General features: G+C 33.4%; 1 protein-coding gene across 7 annotated transcripts in view; it reads right to left on the reverse strand.

Annotated features, from left to right (window-relative positions):
- LRP1B (LDL receptor related protein 1B) overlaps positions 1 to 22,730 on the reverse strand; it is a 581,170-nt gene that overhangs the window by 36,397 nt on the left and 522,043 nt on the right. For 6 of the 7 annotated variants that reach the window (XM_040703826.2, XM_422146.8, XM_004943007.5 and 3 more), the window contains exons 70-82: positions 21,875 to 21,981; positions 21,409 to 21,541; positions 18,667 to 18,789; positions 17,499 to 17,621; positions 17,102 to 17,239; positions 16,451 to 16,585; positions 15,331 to 15,450; positions 13,690 to 13,931; positions 8,684 to 8,907; positions 8,322 to 8,428; positions 6,133 to 6,249; positions 4,920 to 5,093; positions 4,250 to 4,375 (exon numbers count right to left, since the gene is read on the reverse strand). In XM_040703826.2, coding sequence (XP_040559760.1) covers positions 4,250 to 4,375; positions 4,920 to 5,093; positions 6,133 to 6,249; positions 8,322 to 8,428; positions 8,684 to 8,907; positions 13,690 to 13,931; positions 15,331 to 15,450; positions 16,451 to 16,585; positions 17,102 to 17,239; positions 17,499 to 17,621; positions 18,667 to 18,789; positions 21,409 to 21,541; positions 21,875 to 21,981 — 1,869 coding nt within the window. Of the gene's footprint in view, positions 1 to 4,249; positions 4,376 to 4,919; positions 5,094 to 6,132; positions 6,250 to 8,321; positions 8,429 to 8,683; positions 8,908 to 13,689; positions 13,932 to 15,330; positions 15,451 to 16,450; positions 16,586 to 17,101; positions 17,240 to 17,396; positions 17,622 to 18,666; positions 18,790 to 21,408; positions 21,542 to 21,874; positions 21,982 to 22,730 lie in introns of those variants that run through there. The other variant, XR_005861415.2, reaches the window with a different exon arrangement.

Raw genomic sequence — 22,730 nt, forward strand, 5'->3', positions numbered from 1 at the left:
ACTCTGGAAAGGCCATCAAGAGCTGCAGAGGCAATGGGATCTATATCCAGGTACGGAGGCTTGTATCATACCAGGGTACTGGATATGTCTTCTTGGCTCCTATTTCATCCAAACAATGTGACAGGACAGCTGACCCCCTCAGAGGATGTCAGTTAGTAATGGCAGTGTGAATTCCTGTTTGAAACTATCATTTTTAGTTTATGAAATGGAAAAAAAGAATGCTGATGTCATCCAGGGGATCTCAGAAAACTTCCCTGTATTCTTCTGGCCTCAGCCTGAAGGGATTTCCCTTTTCGCCGTTGATTTATTTCCCTCTCATTTCCACTCTATTAACATACTTCTTAATAAAATTATTGAAAATATTTAAAAGGAAGCTGCTCAGCTTTTAAATCATCCTCAAAAAATCATGTTTGCATACTAACATGGTAATTCTAAACCATACCTTCTGGTTTATTCTTTTCTTTTACAGAATCATAAATGTTGGAAAAGACCACTAAGATCACCAAGTCCAACCATCAGCCCAATCCCACCATGCCCCATCACATCTCTCAGTGTCACAACTACCGTTTTCCTTTAACACCTCCATGGACAGTTACTCCTCTACTTCCCTATTCCAATGCATTACCAATCCTTTCTGAGAAAAAAATCTTTCCTAAAATCCAACCTGAACCTCCATTGGTGCAATTTCAGGTCGTTACTTCTTTTCCTCTCTCTGTTACCTGGGAGAAGAGGCCGACCCCAACCTCGCCAGAACCTCCTTTCAGAGAGGAGTAGATAGCAATAAGGTCTGCCTGATTCTCCTCTTCTCTAGACTAAACAACCCCCAGTTTTACCTTCTGTCTAAGACAAGACATTGTTTACTGCACTGTGTTCGCTAAGTGCTCATGGCAGCAGTACCACCCCCTTAGCTGTGGGGTGCATGGTAACATATATCCCGATTAAGAGAGATTCAATCTTTCTATAAAGCTGTTTTGCAATTAGAGTTGTGCCTGTCCTGGAAACACCGAGAAATAAATCTCTGTTCATTTGAGTGAACAAGAAATAAAATTGTTCGATAACACCAACAATAAATTAATTACAGACCAGCATGTACACCATGCTCACACATCCAAATAATTGTAATCCTGAGCAACAGACCTTTGCAGCTCAAAATACACATTTAGCATGACTTCTCATCTTACACGTAACAAAACAAAGCTTATAAATACAGACTGCTGCCAAACTAATACAAAGTCAGGAAAACTGAGAACTCTTCAGTAATGTATCCCCTGATACAGATGTTTTGCTGAATTACTCTTAGTCATACAAAAGACAAAGCAGTCAAAGGTATCCATCTGTCCTTTAACATCCATTTTTCATTTGAGAGAGATGCAGGTGCCTAAAATTAAAACTAGACAATGCATCTGAAAGTTCTTTTGGAGGAATGAGTGGCACTCATTCAGGTCTTATGATACTAGTATGAAATACCATATAGTCTTCATTTTTAGGTATCTACCGTGGATCTACATCTAATGTAACAAAGCTACTTTGTGCTTGGAACTTTGAAGATGCCTCAGTATTTATTTATTTAGGTGGTTCATTAAACCCCTTGATGTTCCATGAGCCATTCTTCAGTTACTCATTATGGCAATAGAGGCTGAACCTTCCCACTAATTATCCATTAAATTCATTGCTATGCAACAGATGGCAGCAGAGGGGCTGAAAAACAATTAATGAACAACATTCATTGGAACATGAACAGTTTCCCTTTCCACAGTGGAAAATACTATTTCATAGGCGAGAACCTTTCTGCGCCATCCTAAAGAAAATTATGTAGGTCATACTTAATTGAACTGAATACATCTATTAAGGAATGAGTATGGAATTCTAATGATATGGAAATGTTATGTACATTTTACTGTCCCTCTGACGAAGGGCTCCTGCTCTGCCAGTTTTCCATCTGCCAAAGTTTTCAGAACAAGCTGAAATCTCCAAATTTTGTCTGAGTGCTATAAGAAAGACTTTGATTTCCCTTCCATTTTTTTTCTTTAAAATATCCATTTGCTTTACAATCCTCAATGGAAGAAAATGGCTAAGGAAAGGATGCATGGTGAGAAGAAACCAACACCTGCAGTAATTTAACTCATTTTCTTCAGTTCTAGGATATATCAGTCTCCATATAACAACTTCCTATATATAAATATAGAAGATACTGCTGTAATCATTTTTTTTCTTTTCTTTCTTCAAACCAAAAGCAGCTTTCCGTGTTGGAACACTGTTCTATTTGATATCTAGAAGAAAAAAAAACAACAAACAAACCTGAAAGCAAGACAGAAATCAAGAAGATAGTAGAGATCGAAGCGCCAATAGCTTTTGCTAGTGCAGCTCTCTGAGGTAGAATTTGAGGGCAAAATCAAAGGTACACAGGGATTAACCTCTACATCCCCACCCAGAGCACCTAGTTTCCTTCAGTCTGTGCACGCAGAGGGCAAATCCCCACAGAAATGTGCTGAAGAAAACACCACAATAAATGAAATATTTCATCTCTATTCAGAAGCAGTGCCAGATCTGAGTCTTTGAGTCTTTATTCTCAGGCTTTTCTTCCAGCCAAGAAATCACAAACATTTCCTTCTAAAAATGAAAGTGATAGGTATCCACCCCCAAAACACTGAACTGTTGGAAGCATTCCATTAGTCTTGTTCATTCAGCTGTGATACACACTGACTTCCTCCAGTGCAAATCTCAGTATTTTCAGTCCCTACTCTATTAGCTTCACTACTCTACAGGCATTAGATACAATGAACCTAGTGGATGCAAATCAAGTGGTCTCACTTAGCAATATGAACTCTACCCATTTGAAAACTGCTTCTAAGTTGAAGAAGTTAGGCCTACTGCAGCCATGAAATCACAGAAAAAAACGCCACGTTATGCAGGGAGAAAAAAAGATGAAAGTTTATCTAAGAATACGCAGGAAATTGCTTTCATTTTATTATAAAACCATTCTGAATGATACAACACACATATGTTGTAATATCTCTAACTTGAGAGAACCAAACAAAACCCCAAAACTCTGTTTTTCATTAGTTGTAAGAAATGCTGGTAAAACAGCTGTCTAGAGCAATCGGGATTTAGTCTTACAGAAAGTCACTGAGGATTCAAAAATTATTATTCCTCACATAGTACTTATGAAGAAAAATCAATTCAGTGGATCAAGTTATTTACAGAATGACAATTGTATTATGCAGAATTTCAAGACTTACCTCAATTTCCTTTTGTTAAATAAAATCAACAGTCCAAGGAGCCAGAAACTGAGTCAACTTGGGGGATACAGTCACAAGAAAAAGAACAAGAACCCTGAAGTTGTTAGGCAGTTGGTCTTGATGGTAACTCCTTTCCAAGTGAACTATTCTAATTCTGCAAGTGAGACTGCCTCCCAGTGACCAACTTAAAGCAGACCTCACAATAAGAAATTGTGAGAAAGTAGAATATTTCTGAACACATAAATCAGAGTACATAAATGATTGTGACGCACTTACTATATTTACAACACTGAGATCAAACCAACCATAAAAACAAACAGTTCATCAGTTAAAGCATTTCACAGATACATACTCATATCTCAGATTAAAATGAGGATTTCATGATTTCAAGGACTAACCAGATGACCGCTGAAATCTACAGGAATCTTTAAACTGACTTTGAGCGAGATTTTATTGCAGATCAACAAGAATATCACTATAGAGTCATTCCTAATGTAATCTTCAAAAATATAAGGATTTTAGAGTCATGTGAGGCAGGAATTGCTGTTTTGCATTTCTGACATCCTTCACTTTGCCAAAAATGTTGAGACAATGAAGACATTTGAAGACATAATGGAACATTTAAACAAATAGAATGCATGTAGTTTGGGATGTTTCATATACATTTTCTAGTTTTTAATCAGAAAAGTAAGGGAAGACTATCGCTCCCATTTTTTTATTTCTTACTGTGTAAATTCTCAAAGAAAGAAAACCTTTCTTAGAACTTGATTTCGAACAAGAAAAGACATTCATTGATAATTCATATAGTGTCTCTTGTTTGGAGGCTATTAGTGGACTCTTAACACCAAATAGGTTGCCAACCTGCCATAAACTACATGGTGCTTGAGATCTATTCAAGGAATCTGCCCATTCCTTGAAGCCCAAGTGGAACGTCAGCCTGAAACATCTACTTCATAGTTTTTTGTTAGTGTCAAAGTCATGCACATACAAACACAATTTTCAGTACCTACCTAAGAGACTTTGATCTATGCATGTCCCATTAACTAATGATTTTCCTTCTGGACAAGCACATGATGCACCAGAAGGGTTGAGTAAACAAATGAATTCACATGTCAGGTCCAAGCATGGATTAGGCACTGTTTGAGAAAACAAAACATTAAAAAAGGTTTCTTATTTATTTATTTTAGAATTATGCTATCTTGTAGAACTAGGATGAAAAAAATAATCACAAAATTCTGATTCAGTTTCAATTTCCAGAATATCAACAGCATGAAGTTGGCCAGCACTCATTCAAAAGGCAGTGCCATATTCATACCATGATAGAACTGACTCCAGTAAAAACAAATGTACTGGTAATATTCAATAAAAACCCTCATTTTATTTTGAGGAGAGAAGAGGTATTTTTGTATTCGGTTCTCTCTCTTATTTTTTTTTTAAATTTCATTTGCACTGCGGGTATGCAATGTAGGCATTTGTCCAATGCCATTGCAAATTAAAGAAAACTGCATCAGAATCTAAATTATGTAATGAAACATAACTAAATCTATTTTCACTTTGCAGAATCAAGTTCTGTCTTACATTTCTACAGTTGATATTTCTACAGTTGGATACTTTTATTATTTTTCTTTTTCTGAGATGAACTTACAAAACACTCAGTGTTAAGTAATTATGCTTACTCACAGTCCATTTGTTTGTAGCGATGAAAAATCAAGGCACTTTTTGCTTTATCAACATCGACACTTAGGTATTCTACAAGGCTCCTGCCAAATTTGTGTACTCTAAATGCACCATTTTTAGGTCCTGCTCCATATATGTAATCCTCAAAAATGTCAATTCTATGGGGATGCAGTAAACCTTAAATAAAAAATGAATAATAAACACAAATATTCATATTCAAATAGCAAACAAATTAATTTTAATAACAACTTCAATTGCACTGCAATTACAAGCATTATTTTTCAGGCTGCAGTTCATACCCACAAAGATTGCCTTTGAAAAAGCAATCTTCTTATAAGAAATTCTTCCTATATCACAAGCAAATAAAATCTCTTTGATTCAGTCTCTGAAACTGGTTGAATATAGAGAAGCAGGGAAATCCTAAAGGAAGAGTGAGCTATTGAGAACATATTCAACTGCAATACTAACTAGAAGAACATGACAAGAAAAAAAAAAACAAACATTTTGCTTTACAAAGGAAAAATTATTCTCACAAAATATTTCTTAAAATTGTTCCTTCTTAAAGTGTTACTACTTTTTATATTACACTTCATAATGATGGTAAATTAATGCAAAACAAAAAACCCACAAAACCTCTAATTCTTGCTTTTTAACAGCTAATATCTTCCAGAACACTCTAGTGAATAAATAAAATAATGCTGCACTTATGTCCAAGTTATTTAAAAGACAACATGTAATACTCTGAGATCAGTTTGCTTGATCAGAAATCTCTTTTCTTCTGAAAAAACTTTCCAAACTGACATTTTTTCAGTAGTATTCTGTGATTCCAAACTGAGCTAAAAGACAAATCCATTGTTTTTCCCAGAACTGACTCTGGTTTCTGATCTATAATCTTTACAATTCCTGTGCAATGCATACAGCTCTAAATTCTAACCAGGCAAGATTCTTCTGTTGCTATGTAAGTTCGGTTAGGCCAGATGTATATTTTACTCACAATGGTATTTAATAATAGCCGAGCTAGTAATTAAGTCTTGTTAATTTACACACACCATTTAATAGTTATTCCTTTAAAGATTTTTTTAAAAAAGTAAATATTTATTTGTTCAAGTATCTGAAGTATTGCCTAAAAAAGCCTTGACTATAAGTACTTAATTGTGAATGCTTTTTGCTTTCATAGCTTCTACATCCAGTTAAATTGCTGGAAACCACTTCTTACCTTGTTTAGTGCTCACAGACACAACTGAATCAGAACCATCAAACAGAACACTGCCAATGACAGACAATTCAAAATCAGCCCAGAACAAGCGCTGACTGAACTGATCAACTACAAGACCTACAAAGAAAAATAAAAGATATTCAGTTTGAGAAAATTTTAAGTAGCGACACATTTTTCAATCATTCATATTCTGATGAAAATGAGACAATGAAAAAACATGTCTGGAGACCAAGGTGAACAAAATATAACATCTACAGCTTAAATCTTCCTCTTATTTCAACCCATTTCTTTTACTTTCTTTAAGCTATTCCTCATAGGTCAGTATCTTTTCATACCATTGTCCTCTGCAGGTAGGAGCATGTACCAAGTGAGACTATAAATGTAGGATTGAATCCTGCAATTTTCTCTACCAACAAAAAAATTATGTCAGTAGATTTTGTTGTGACTACGCAGCCTCTAGGCAATAACTAAATAGTTAAATCATGCAGTCTTTGTTTCACCAGGGGATGCTTAAATGATTAATATGCCATTTTAAGTCATGTCAGAAGCCTCCGCCTGTAACAATATTTGAACCATAAAATAATTTAATTCTGAGCTTCAGAAGTTGTAGTGTATTTTTAATAAAAAAAGGGAAAAGTATTTTTCTTCCTACTTATGTAAGTCAGAAAAAATACATCAAAATAAATTATACATAACAGCAAAAATTCTCCTCTTAAGGTCATAAATGAATCAGCTACAGATAGATCAGAGGATGTGGAGGAAGTCTGACACACAGACCAGTGAAATAAGTTTCCATTTGCAACTCTGCTTAAAAAAAGCAAACAAACAAAAAAGCAGCACAGCACAGAACTTATAAAATTCAAAACTTAAGGCCATAAAATTGAGGTTGGATTGCTTTCAGTGACAAAGAAATTGGTACCTGTCTCTCTAGGACATAATCTTGGCAATCAAAGTCATAATTAATGACAAAAAAATCCGACAGAACTTAAACAATGAAACTTATATTTATCTGACACATTCACAGTGTTTTATATAAGTACCTCAGCAAAGAGCAGGCAACAATACTGATAAACAAAATTCTGATCTTTTCCAGTCTTAATCATCAGAAGTGGCTGATTTATTATCGCCTATATATTATTGTGCTTCATATGTGCCCAAAAAGGATCGTCAGCTTCCTCTCCTAGGGATTTCCTTATCCTATATGTAATGTCTTATGTTCTTATATTTCAATCTAATCGTGACAATAATAAAAAAAAAGGCTATTCCCTTTGTTGGGGATGTGCAATTTGTGTATGCATAAGCCCACCTTAGTAAGGGACTCATTCTCTCATTCTGTTAAAACATGCCTACTTGTTGCAGTAACAGTGGCAGCTTCTAACTGAGACACTAAGACATTCAGATAGCATACTCTTGAAAGAAGCCAATGTTTCAATAGATATGCATAGGAAAGTTGGACAATCCTTAATTTGCAATGCAATAATAACAAATATCTCTGTAAGCCTGAAGAAACATCAAATACTGCATGAGAAAATGGGTCACAAATACATCATTTGAGGTTTCAAGACAGGATGCTGCTATTCAAGAGAGACATTTCATTCTGGGTTTACCATTTCCTTTGTCATAAAAATTACTTTTATCCTGCCAGTGGAGCCTTAATGTAAATTCACAAGATCTCAACACGCACTGTCAAGCTTCAAAACAGTTCTGCAAAATACTGAGATAATTAAGTTGTTGTTTCTTTCAAAACCTAAAATCTTGTGGGGTTTTTTTTTTTTTTGGTTGTTTGTTTTGTTTAAATTGTTTTGAAGAGTATTTAGGAAACTAGCCATAATAGGCTGCAAGACTTCATATGCTTTCTTAGAAAACCTTTCCTACCCTTAATTGATGTACCCTTAATTGATTTTGCTTGTTAAGTGTTACTGAACAAATCGTTATTATTATTTTTTTAACTGATTTTATGTAATGCTTTGTTAGGGCTTTGTAAACTTGTGGAAGTTTAAGTAAGTCGTATTAAGTTGTATGATATGAAAAAAATAACTAAGAATTTTTATTATCACCTGCACATGGGTAACTACACACACACACCCCCACATATATATACTGCAAACTTAGAAACAAGAATTTAGTCAACAAATCCACACAGAGTTAAGATATGCCATGTAATCAGGAAAAAATGGTAACTTGCATACCTGTAGGCCTTTGTAAGTTTTTTTGCACCAATATCCTTCTCAGTGTACCATCCATAGATGATTCCTCTATGTGAGATCGATCCCCAATAACTGTCCAGTACATCATCCTAAAAGCATTACACATGAATATATGTATATATATAAACCTACTGAACCTCAAAACACTTTACAGATATTAAATTATTGTGAGCAACCTACCTGAAGTTTGGGAGATAGCATACCCTGATTTACATGCATGCAAATGGAGCAATGAGGTTAAGTAAATGTCTTGGAAAAGTTGAGATATTTATAGACATTTTATTTCTCTTAACTTGAATTATTGTTTGAATTACCAAAGCACAGTAACATGGAAACTTACATACCCCTTTTTAGGATTTACAGCAATTGCATATGGTTCTCCTGCAATACTTGTGAGGAGTCTTGTGCAGTTAGGTCCATTCAATTGACCTACGTTGATGGAATATCTCAGACTAGTCCAGTGAGTTGTGTAGTAGCTGAACCAGTGCATTCTGGAATGATCAGTCCAGTAAATGTTTCCAGCAATCCAGTCAACAGCAATGCCCCTAGGTCTTTTAAATTCTGGACACTGAAAGGAACAGATGTTAAAGTCAGATGTAATGAAATGATCGCTTAAAGCAGCTGCACAGTTACAGATCTGTACTGGCAAGTAACTTTTACCTTTTGTATATATGTGCTGAAATATTCAAAAACACTGAACTATTTGAAGTATTGCTGCTGAAGCAAACAAATGAAATATATTGTAATTCTAAAGGGAAAAAAAAAAAAACAACAGCAACAAAGAATTGAGGTTATACATTTATTGAACTCTATGAAGAACTATTCAATGATATCCCATCCTAAACCTCTCACTGGAAATGATGGTTTATACCATCCTGAGATATGACTCCTCAGGAGAATGCCAAGGGTAAATAAAATGACTGCATTTAGAACATTGTCAAAAATTACCTCTGAATTCTGACCGGTATTAGTAGGCAGTAACAAGGAAGCTATTGAAGCACTCCTCCCTTGTTGTTCAGTGTACTTGTGCTCCACCATCAACTAAAACTAGGGCTCCATATGTGAACAAGTCTTGGCTGATTAAAACTTTGAGATCATAAACAGTAATATCTCCGTTATAATTTCACATTTACAATTAAGGTGTAGTTCCTAAAATACAGTCCTAATAGTAAAAGTTCATATTGCAAACAGGAGACAGATATGACTAGAATTCTCTGTACTTCACTAAAACTCTTGAAGAGAGAAATAAAATCTGTAAAATAGGACTGTCCAGTTATTTCTTACTTAAATGAAGCATATCATCAAAAATTAATACTTGCATGAACTAAATACATATGCAATTGTTTGCTGGTTGACATACGAGGATATCAAGTCTAATTATGAACAAAAACCGACCACTCTATACAGCAAAGACTTATAAGGTTTTTTTTTTCATCATAGATTAAAGGTCATTTCCATCTCTAGGTGAAAAACAGAACTTGTAATGGTGAATTTAGACAGTCTGTACAATTTTCATCTCTAAAAATATCATAGAATGAATGTTATAAAGACATACAGAACCCTAACTTTTTTTTTTTTAGATGAATATTAGAACAAAATAATTAAACACTACATTTAGAAACAAGTACTTTAAAAACAGGATCATACTAATTTAATTTTCTAATACTAATTTTTTTTTTTTCCACAAAACAATACTGGCAGCATATGGATTCACAAATACATCAAAAAATTATTTTTTCAAGTAGTGTAGTACCTGCATACAATATCCTGCTCTTTTCCTTGTTATCTACAAATTGCGTAAAGAACTTCAAACAGAAGAAAAGATACCTGACAGTGTATGTGTTTTCTGATAGTTTTCATTGTATTTTTTCAATCCAAACAGCTTTTAATTCAGGATAATATTCAGCTATCTGTATCCAGAAGCCTCTAATGCCTTGACATCTCCAGCTACTACTTTGGAGACTGTGAGAATTCATGATCTACCTGGAAGCAACAAACTACAACATTGAAACCAATATTCTTTTAAAAGGACAGGAGCTATCAAGGCAAGCACAGTTCGTTGCCTCCCTTTGGACTGTTCGTGAACCACTGTTTTTATTTAGACTGTTTCTTCTTTATCTTTTTGGAACCTAGCAAATAATTGACACAAGATCCTGTGGCACAGATGAGACAAAGGGATCACCAAAACATTCTGGCACAACGCTGGGTTGCTTCTAACATTGACCCTTTCCCAACCAAACAGGAAGAGTGAAATTCCAGTAAAGCTGGGACTTATATTAAATATCGAATTAACAAGGAGATAATCATAAGAAAGGGAAAGCCACCATCTGGTGTAAGAGATAAAAAGAGAATAAAAAGAACACAAGCTGATGCTACTGCCGTTTAATTCTCAGTTGTCTTCATTATGTTTCAGCCTTGCCATATCATGTTTCTGATGTCTTATGCACCCTCTTGTACTGTCTAGGAGAATTACTTATTTTAAATGAGCTTTTACCTCATTTGGACTACGTTAACGATGAATGATTTTTGCATACAGAACATGGTCAAAAATACAGGAGCAAAATCACCTCTCTCTCTATATATATATTTACAGTTCTTTTAGCCTACTCAGATGCTGAATATAATTTACTACAACTTAGTAGAAAATCTAGGGGTTTAAATCACCTCTTAAACTAAGGTAGTTTCCACTCATGTACAGAACGTGTCAGCTTGATCACTTTTGAGCTCAATTCTTGTCAACTGAAAAATGTTGTCTTAGTTTAAAACTGCTTATTTATTTTAAAGCTACAGTACCAACTAGTAACGACTTGGATCTGGAAACCATTTTGGTACAATGGTAAATTACAGAAAACAATTCATACTCTGAAGCTGAATTTGACAGAAGAAAGTTTATGTTAAAAACCTTCCAATGATAAGCACTGCTAAAAAAGGAGGAAGTCTGCTGGAAGGATACTGTTTAAATCAGTTAACAGCTGAGAAGAGTAGCCTAGATATTCCTTGAATGTTCCTTGAGCTTGAATGCCTGCTAACATCAGTAAGTGCTTGGATAGGAGCTCTCTTGTACTGGTGTTATCTTGGTGTTAACCTGATCATACCAGTATATAGATCAGAGCAGGAAACTTTAAAAAAAAACAACAGTATTTCTCAGCCCTTTGAAAACATCTTCTGCATAATTAATATACCATGAGATATGTTAAATTGACTGCATGAAACAGAGGAGTTACAGAAAATATTTGTAAGAGTAACCTGAAAAATGGCTGTAGACCAAACATCAATGCTTTATAGATTTAAAACTACTGTCTGCAATCTTAATCAGATACCACTTCATACAGTGTCTATTAGCAGAGTATATTAAAGCTATGACATATCTTAGCTGGGATAGATAGAAACTAAGTTTAGGTATGTTCTTTAAGGGAAATTTTTCAGTTATAAAACCTCATTACTTTTTATTTTTTTATTTTTTTATTTTTTATTTTATTTTTTTGCAAATGACAGATTTTAGGTTATAATAGAGTCCAAAAAGTAGTACTTAGAGAAAGCAGTCTAGAAATTGTTTCCAGGTAAAACCATGGATTGAAATTCTCTGGGTCCTGGGGCAAAGTTGTGAGTAGATGGATGGATATGTGATAGGAGTGGTTAAGGGCCCTTGCTAACCTCTTGGAACAGTAAGCCTTGAGCAAGCTTCTAATATAGTGACTAAATACATCACAAAACATGTTTTTCTTCCTGCTTTACAGTACAATTATTTTAATGTTCAGCTTTGTATCCTCTTCCATGAAAAGCAGCACTCTAGTTTAAGTGGCAAATCACTATGTTGAATATTCGCCTCAGATAACTTATATATCCTCTCTCAAAGGATTATACCAGTAAACAGCTGCAGCAGTTATCACCAATTCACGTGTATCAACTCTATCAGAATCCTCTTCTGCATCTGTCAATAAACTCTGAAGAGTTGATATTTACTATTTCCTTTAATACTTCAATTTGTGCCAAGTTTAAAGCCCTTTTCACAGAGAAATACAAGAGATACTTAAAGCTATTCTCTGAGGAAGTCTCTTGATATGCTAATTCCATGGAGCAATTTCAATTGAGATGGATTTTTACATTAATGCAATTACCTGAAAATGCAGGTGAGTTTGTTCAAGTTTGCCATCTGGATTTACATATCAAAGTCTAGATATAAAAGTTATAATGTAACCTTTGAAAACTTATCCATTAAAACTTGAGTAAAAAATAAGGAATTCTCAACCTTTTCAAAACCAAAATTTAAGTGACGGCATTAGAGCAACACTGCAAAATTAATTAGCTTACTGATCAGCTATACATATGGCAATAACATTTGAGTATTAATGAGATAAAATTGGGAAAATAGTCTGAATAGGTTAGTACAGTGAGAAATAAGTGCTCCACAAATATGATTGCAGAAGAGGTTGGAACTCAATGGTATTTAAAGTCCCTTCCAACCCAAACCATTCTATGGTATACGAATCATATTCAAGTTATATACAGTCAGTCATCAGTACATTTTCTGCACACAGATTTGTCAAAACCTTTGTATGATTTGGATGAAATACCTTCACCAGAATCTACCTTCCAGGAGATTTGGAGAAAAATAGCATATAAAGAAAAATATAAGCTTTTGCCCAGCACTGGGGAAAACAAAGCTCTATTTCAGTAGCCTCAAACTAGGAGAAAGTGACCACAAAGTATTTTGAAATGATGGCAAAACAGGAATATAGAAAGCAATATAAAATCATAGTAATTGTGAGAACATTTTTTCTTTGTTAGTTTAAGCTGGGAGATAACATCAAATCCATTATGAAAATTACAACCCCCAGACTATTAAGAAATCTTGAGGAAGCTTATGCTCAGTTTTATGGACCCATAATAAAATGCAGATCCATTAAAGTGGTTGCAGACCAGCAGACTACACTTACCATTGCATAACTTATCTGGATATAAAGCACAAAGAACTAAAATAAATCATTAAAAATAACAACAAAGAAACCAAACATTAACTTCACAAGATTTACAAGCTTCATGTTTCTTTACTTATAGAACTTGATATAGCAATCTGTCTAGAGATTTTCAATTATATGAAAAAATATTACAGTAGAATTACTCCACATTCGCAGTTTATCTCCCTCTAGCGTTTGGTTATTGCTGGTTAGAAAACATTTAAATACTACATTGGCGTTCTCTTAGACTTGACAAAACATTTCAGTCTTGAATGGAAAGGCATAGTCATTTAATTTAATGTATATCATTTGAATAAAATAATTACCACAGAGATATTTTGATTGAAAAAGTGAATGGAAATGAATCTGTTTTTTTGTTTTGTTTTACTTACTATCAAACCACTGTTACTTTGCCTTTTCTCTTTGTCATGAAGTTTTTTGTAGAAAATTCCTCCAGGATTAAACTGAGTACTCCAAACAATCATGTTCCCTTGAAAATATGCATCCATTCCAGTTATCCTTGAATTATGTTCAATATGTGATATTTGTTGATGAACATCACTGTAGTTGAATGGATATGCAAAACCCAGGATGTCAGTGTCATTAGCAACATAGAGAACTTGTTCTTCAGAGCCTAGGGATTATTATAATGAAACAAAAATAAGGTAAATGTCAACTAATGCAAAATCAGTGTTTATCTGACCATTTTTTATGTCAAAATTATTTTCTGATTCTTTGGGATGAGAAAGGCATTCATGCTCAGGGTAATAACTTCATTCTTCATAATTTGGCACCATTATACAAAGTAAATGCTTTCAAACTCAGTCTGTGACACACGAGACTACATAATCAATATACAAATAAACCCATATGAACCTCTTTAATAGTAGGTAATGATTCTTCATCCTGATAGAGTCCATTTTATATACAGAGGAAATTATGAATTACTCATGAATATGATCTTTCCAGGATAAATTTTCATCAAGAAAATGTGAATAAAGCAAGTACTTGGCTACCATGATCTACCTACCCAGTATGGCTGTTGTACAGAGAAGGAAGAAATGGGATTAACATGATTCATTTTGTTGTGGTATTAAGATATATGTCATAAATATTACTTTACAGACCATAAAGCTCTGATTAGTTACTGCTCATAGTTGTGCACCATATATGCACAAAGACAAGGAGCCACAATTTTTAACTTTAACAGTGGTGACATGCTGAAGACCGAGTGTAGGTATAAATCACATTTACATTAAAATCTCACTAAATTGTGGGTGAGATGCTATGCTCATACTTTCACTTATTCAGATGTAGATCCATAAAGATGATGTGAAATTTACTCAGGCAGTTGGATTAGTGTTGGTTTTTGGTTTTTTTTTCATTTTTAACATGAATTTAAAAATTACACTATGCCCAGATAAAACTAATAGCTCTATTTTGTACAATACAACTGTCTCATGAAAGACAGAAACTTAATCTGTGTGTGCATATTTACCTTCAGTAGTATGTGGTTTGGACAGCTGATTTACATGAGATACCTGTTTTAAGATGACTATGTTTAGAAAAGCTCCACTTACATGACTAAAGTAAAAGATGTTATTTCCAAATACTATGTAGTTTACTCCTGAAGTATTAAAATAAGGAAATTCTTCCCTCAAGCTTCTAGAACATAATCAGAATGCTCACAAGAATGCTGATATATCCTTTGTTTTTTCTTTTCGTTTGTTATCATTGTATCTTTATTTTTTTGTATTTGTATATTTTTTGCCAATACAAGGTGGAGATTGAAAAAAATGTACAGTACCAAATTATAACAAACTCGCATATTAAGTATGTTCATTTTTATGTTATTTATAAGAATTTACTGCTTACCTCAATGAAACATACATCTGAGTGATTCTGAGAATTATTTCTGTGTGCTATTCAAGAAATATTTATCTAAAAACAATTTTTATATGCAAACTATCAGTGCTACCAACCACATTAATAACAAACACTTTAGTATTGTCCATTTATTTTTGTAACCTTACCTTTTGCTTTACAACTGTTATTCCATTCCTTATAATTTTTCTCACATGCACATCTGTATGACCCTTTAACATTATTGCAGTGCTGGGAGCAGGCACCAAATACCATACACTCATTGATGTCTGTTAGGAAAGAATGCAATTTATGTATCTATAGTACAGTACCCTATTGTTTAACACATTCTAAATACGGATGAAAAAATGAACTTGTAAGCATGCTATAACTTACAACAGCGAAAGGAAGCTTTCTGCACTTATTAACATTATTCCCACTGCATTCAATAGAGCTTAGTTTTTAAATTTATTTTACACTATTTCTCTATCCTTTCTATATTAACCTATCATCATTAGGGTTTGAAATCAACTTTGAGAATGAAGATGATTGCTACAATTATCTTCAGTATACCTACCTCTGTTATACTCAAAACTACACAATCACCTGTTACTTGAAAACTTCATGTGTATAGCTTGTACTGAAAAGCCAAATCATGAAGATGTTGTATTTAAAGGTCTGTTCACTTTGATTGTCCCACTGAAGTGATCTGCACTTTTTTTGCAAGGAACTTCTCACCAGTAAAGAAGTGAATTCACAATGCATTCTTCTGAAGGCAGGCTTATATTTCTTTATAACTACCATATTTTTTTCCTGCTCAGTGTGCTATAATAGATATTAGGATTACCTTGTCTAAAGTAGTTTACTTTCAACAGATTTCTTTTCATTTTGATTTTCAGTATTATGCATCATCATTATTTTTAAGCATTCAAAATATTCCCACACACATATTTAAAAGCGAATCCTAATTGCTTGGTTAACTCTTCTATTAAACCACAAATCAACCATTTACATTTTAAATTATAAAATCATCTAATGTTTTGTTTGGAACCTTTTGACTTGCACAACCAACATTAATCTTTGATAACTTCTCCAGTTAAAATGCTTATATCTACATCCTTTAAGTCCTTTCAGCTTCTTATCTTAATTTCCAAATCCCACAGCTATGAAACAGTATGTTCTTTAGGAAAAATATACATGTGATACACATCTCCTTCTCTAGCACAGAAAATTGACTGCCAGTTTGCCTTTTAATAGTTTGAGGTGAAAGGTGATAGAAAAGGTTTGTACCTTCACATTGTCTATTCATCTCATTTCTCTGAAATCCAGGCTTGCACTGACACAGTAGGGATGTTTTTGTTTGATTACAGTACGCATCATCTCCACAAGGGTTCACGTTGTCTTCACACGTATACTCAGTGACACCTACACACAAACAGAATGTGTAAAAATTTCTGATAGATTTAACTGTTAAAAATAACACAGACACCAAGGTAAACCAACCAAAAATGTGATACGCATCTTTCTTTTTGAAAAAATTGAGCTAAATTTTAAACAAATGTATGACATTACAGTATTTATCAACATATGCATGAGTTGATACTATTTAGTCTAGATATCATGCTTCATACATCAATAATTTTAATACTAAAATTCATCCTGCTGCAGATGTGAAATAAAAAGCAATGAACTTACATTTGATCTATTTCAAAAACACAAGATCTACTCTTATGATTACTACAACTTGAGTTGCCATAAAAACAACTTTTATCTTGACATAAGACTGGGTACATCTGCTTAGATACTGTGAAGGTAACACGTTATGTTCATGTTACAATTGCATGTTGTTGAGAAGGTTGTATGTGGATGAGTTTATTAGTCTTAGTTTTTTATTTCTTTTCTTCTACAATTATATAAAAAAAATGTATCAAGCAAACTCACTTATTTTGCAGTCTTGCTCATCTGAACCATCTCCACAGTCATCAAACCAATCACATTGTAGCTCCATTGGAATACATTTCTTATCATTACAAGTAAATTCATCTTTTTTACATGGTCTTGCTTTATATGTGATTTTATCTACATAATTACAAATGAGTAAGAAAAATGAATCAGTATTTAAGCAATAAGTAAGATTTTTTAGATTATTTTAGACATCAAAATTTGAATGACCATGAAGCAGTAAGCAATTATTTCAAGCCTAATTTCTTTCCATTTCAAACTATGATCTACTAACCTCCAGCTAAGCTTTACTGAAGGACAAGCAGATCTCTGCAACAGAGTTTGCCTTCAAGTTGTTTTCTTTGATCTGAATGCCTTGAAAGGTAATGTCACCTACCACAGTGATCTTCATCCGAGTTATCACCACAGTCATCAACCTCATTGCAAATCTGCTCAGGTCTCAGACAAACCCTGTTGTTTCTACATCTGTATGGCCTTGTTGGAGGGCATGGAAACTTAACTGCATATTTAAAACAAAACAAAAAAAATCAACTATTACCCAGTTATATTCCTTGAATCTTTTAAGATGTTTCTTTATAAAGGCAATAAGCAAGCATGGAAACACAACTGTACATGACATACGAATAGTACTTGATTTTAAGCTCTGATACCTAATGTACTAAAACTTAATGTTTACAGAGCCACTCTTTCATTTCAGGAATGAAAGTATTATGTGTGATATGGAATATTATACTATTTTTGAAAATCATTAAATATGTCAGAAATAAAAAGTCATCACCTCTTTGCATTAGGGATTTCGTTGGCTGTTGTTCAACAGAATGTTAAGCTTAATTATAGCTGTAAAAGTTGCATATGGCTGTAAAAAATATTCTCCGCAGTATTTTCATTAAAATTTTCTGAATTTATTATGAAAATAAACTGTAGGTGTTAGCCTAGGAAAACTATGAGAACTTTATTTTACAGTAGGATTAAACTACAGCAGGTGGATAGTTTAGGTATGAAGAAGTACTGTATTATTTGGGACCACACAAAAAGTTTTGTACTATCTAAAAAATGAAGTCTTTTTATGTGTGTGTGCACATTTTTGCTAAAATTATCTTTACTACTTCTAACTTTTTGTGATTCTTCACTGCATTATGTATTAATCACAATAATTACTATGTGGAGTAATAATACATAGCATTTCTTACACAACTTTTGTTTTTACAATAAATAAGTACACATCTAGCAGATAGATATAACTTAAAAAAAAAGCACACAATTTTTTATTTGATACCTAACCTGTAATTTCAATAAAGAATGTAAACTTGAAAAGATGAAAGACAAAATATATCCGCTTTTTCAGAACAGAGTTTTCACTGTCACACGTACCAGGTAACACAACACTAACTTAGCATTTATGAAAATCACCCTGCTTGTTTACCAAAAGTTTAAGCTAACTGAAAGGTTAAGTGAAGGCAACTTAGATACATATCCTCATATATTTATGTATGCTACATTTCTAAATCACGACACAAAAACTATTCAGAAATTTAACATCATACCACACATTTCAGCGACTTCATCAGAGTTATCTCCACAGTCATCTTCTCCATCACAAACCCAAAAATGCAGTTTGCAGAGGGAATTGTTGCACAAGAACTCATCAGCTCTACATATACTCCCCCCTGGGAGGAAAGAAAGAGGTCAGAAATAAACAAAGAAATAAACAAATGAAAACCAGTTCTTGATACAACTAGTACCGACATATACACATACTATCTGCAGAGAATAGCACATGTAGCTCAGGTAAATGAATAAATCTCAAAAGTAAGAGCTGAAGAGGCAAAAATCTTAGCTGATCATACACTACTTTCACTCTTTTCATAACTTATATCCAGGAAATTCCTCCTGATTTTTTAATCCAGGCTTGTTTCACATGAACGTCTGCTGCTCTACCTACTTCTACTCCCGTTCTCTGGGATATGCATTGTTTTCAGAAGAGACAAAGTGATTGCTGTCCTTTAGCTATAAGATATGAACAATTTCTTCTGAGGACTGAGAGACTTGGCCAGGCTTGTGCTTGTAGCATCCCCATCAACTGTAAAACCCTGTTATTAGGGAAGATTTAGATTTAGGCACAGAGTAGATGACCTCTACAAGTATACTCCTTTTTGAACTTCTGAAATTGCCAATTAGGATCTTTAGCATAAATACAAAACACATACAAAATAATTTTTTTCCACGTAACTTTTGAATTGATTGAAACATCTAACAAAATAGAACTGAAGGTGAGAGAAAATGCTTTAAGCTGGAGTGTTCAAGCCATAAAACTGGTTCAAGTCAGAATCACTTTTGTTTAGCAGTAATAAGATATTTTGTCTCAAAGATGCTATGACTAAATATTACCACCACCAATGAGATTATGGAAACTTGTTGAAGTTCATTTTCTCTGGTAAATAGATTCATTTTTCCAGTATAGACTCTCAGTTTCCAGAGAAGAGTAGGATGGAAGGAAAAAAAACTACAAAAAAGCAAAGCTCTTCTTGCAGAAGAGGAAGTCATGAAAGTTTGTATCATAGCACCAAAACTCTCACTGTGCCTTTCCTCAGTGCACTACAACTGCTCTAGGTCCATTACAGAAGATAGAGTTCCTGTGGCTTTCTACTTATTCATTCAAGGCCCTGTACACATTCTCCTGAAGTCAACAGAATGCTTTATTCCTCTATAAATGCTTCAGAACAGGCTGAGTTTTTTTTTCAGAACACTGATTTGCATGAAATACCTACTGTGTAAGAGGATTTTGGGAACTCTCACACTATGTTATTGAATACAATTAACTCCTGTTATAAGAAATATTATCATCATTCATGGAAAAATACATACAACTCCAGTATTTTTTAATTACAAAAGACATGAATTTAAATAATTGTTTGTTTAATAACCGTGGAAAAAATACTAGTTGGATAATAGGTTTTAAAAAAGTGATAATTAAAACATGCACAGTGGGTTACAGATAACTATGGTGGAAATTGTTTCAGAATGCTGTAGAATAAAACTCCATTTGTGCTTGCTGTAATTCTAAAGAAGAAAAAATTAGTTATCAGTGAGATAAACTGGCATTTGTTTTATGTGATTGCTCTGTCCTCCATAATTATTTTACAGAACAGATTTCTCTAAGGGAAATCATAATTGTGACAGAAATGCAAAGTATTACAACAATAACCAACAAGGCACAAGACTGTTTATTGAATTATAAGTAATTTGCAGTTCACAGAAGCTCCATTACACCATCCAAAGAATAATGTAGACTTCATATTAAATAAGTATGTTACTACTTATTTACAGTTCATTGTTCTTAAAAAATTTGTGGTCTACATATTTTAAAAAGCAGCTTCAAATGCACTAAGAGTTGTTGATTCTTTCCTGAACAGTTAATTTTTTTTTTTTATCTGTCTCCTTAAAACAGTTATATTTTAGGTAATTGTTTTTTAGGTAATTGTTGTTGCTTAGTCAATTTATGACATGATAAGGGAAGGATATTTTGCTCTGCAACTGCTTGCATCATCTGATTATTATTACTTAGTATTGTACTGCATACAATACAGTTACATGTGTAATTCTAGATGTCTAATTCATAGAACTAGGCTCATTTGTAAGAAAATAAAACAAATATCTGGAATAATAAGCCAACAAAGTGACAAAGAGCTGAGTAAAATTTTGAATTTCTTAAAAATTTCTTTGACAGAGAAGTGCTGTCTTTGTTATAGCTGATGAGGTGCTACATGTACCTAACATTAGGGCTAGTGGGAACAGTGATAGGACTAGATGAAACAGCCTCAAGTTCTGCTGGGAGAGTTTCAGGTTGGATATGCATATATACCTATATGCATGCAAGTATATATTAATACAAAATGGAAAAGATACATTAGAACAAGATTTCTGAAATTTCAGCAACTATGGGAATTAGACTAACAGATGCATTTCTCAATAACATTTGGAATCTTAGTCATAAGCATAGAGTTTGCCTTCATGTGAACCCATTTATGTGCATAGTTCTGTGCTCTGAGTATAAAGAATTTGACTTGAGGCCTCATGTTCACATTAGATGTAGAATTTTGTGTACATGAAACTAAACAGAAAATTGGGATTTTATGCTTGTTTATTTAAAAGATTTATCATGATATTGCATAGCATTCTAATTAACGTTGCTCATAAGATAATTTTAAATAACAACATTCCAGTAATTCTGGATGTATTACTGGTTTCTTTGATGGCACAGAATACAATACCAATAAGAACACAACCTTGGACACAGTCTTCTTCATCACTACCATCCACACAGTCATGGATTCCATCACAAAGCCATCTGACAGGGATACAGTAGGCCTTATTTTTGCATCGAAACTGATCTTCTTTACATTCCGTTACACAATCCATCTATGTGAATACAGAAGTGAACTAATTATTAATAAACAAGAACAATAAGAACATAATAAAATGTGACAAAAATTATCCTAGCTGCAGAGCCCCTGAAACAAACTGCCCCAGAATGACATCCAGATGTTGACTCCAGGGAAAAAATTGGTCTGCTGCAAACAGATGTAATCCAATGTGAGTACCATGGAAACCAAATCATGGGGCCCAGTTATCTGAAGGTGTTCAACTGACACCAAAAACAACAACAACTAAAAACAACCCAAAATTCCAACCAAATAGTTAAAAATTAATGTCAGAGAATAGAAGAAAAAGCAACACAAACTGCTCAGTTACCTCATCAGATCCATCAGCACAGTCATACTCGCCATTACATTTCAAAGATGCTGAAATACAGCCTCCACTTGCACAGATGTACTCACTTACAGAGCAGGTTGGAGATGCTGGTTATAAACACATATTTTAGCATTAGAAAAAGAACTTATGCATAAGCTGCTTTATAACTTCATGTCTTTATCTCCTTTAAGATAGCAAGCAAAAATGTATTGGTAGATGATAAGTTTCTCCAATCCTTCATAAACTACAATGAAGCCATCGGTGAAACCAAATTAGCTCATCCTAAGTGAAGTGTATAACAATAGTAAGAGATTATACATGTTTTATCACTAAGAAATTTCTTTGTTTTCCTTATGCTTGGTAACAGGAAATACACACATTTTCATAGAATCAGTAGATTAAAAAAAAATGCTTGCTTAAAATGGGCTTAGGGTTTTCCTGAAGTTATGTAAGCGCTTATAATTAAACTTAATGTGTATGAGATCATGGTTTTGTAAAGTATACATGACCACAATTCAAATAAACATATATTAATCATTATGATTTAAAATACAGATAGAAATTTGTCATATTGAAAATCAGGAAAGTTTTGTCATAGACTTCATAAGTTGTACTAATGTAAAGAATGCTTACCAAAAACTTAATGTAAATATAAATAACCACATTTTTACAAGATATAAACAATGAACTAAAACAATATGAACAAATTTGCGAGAGAGGGTTTGAATAAAGACTAATGAAAACAGAATGAACATCACAAAAAAATATATATATCCAGACACTCTCATAACATGCCAAGAAATACTGCTTTTTTAAATATATTTCAATATAATTAAATACCATTCTCTTCATCAAT

The sequence above is a fragment of the Gallus gallus genome, chromosome 7, assembly GCF_016699485.2.
Source record: "Gallus gallus isolate bGalGal1 chromosome 7, bGalGal1.mat.broiler.GRCg7b, whole genome shotgun sequence".
Lineage (NCBI taxonomy): Eukaryota > Metazoa > Chordata > Aves > Galliformes > Phasianidae > Gallus > Gallus gallus.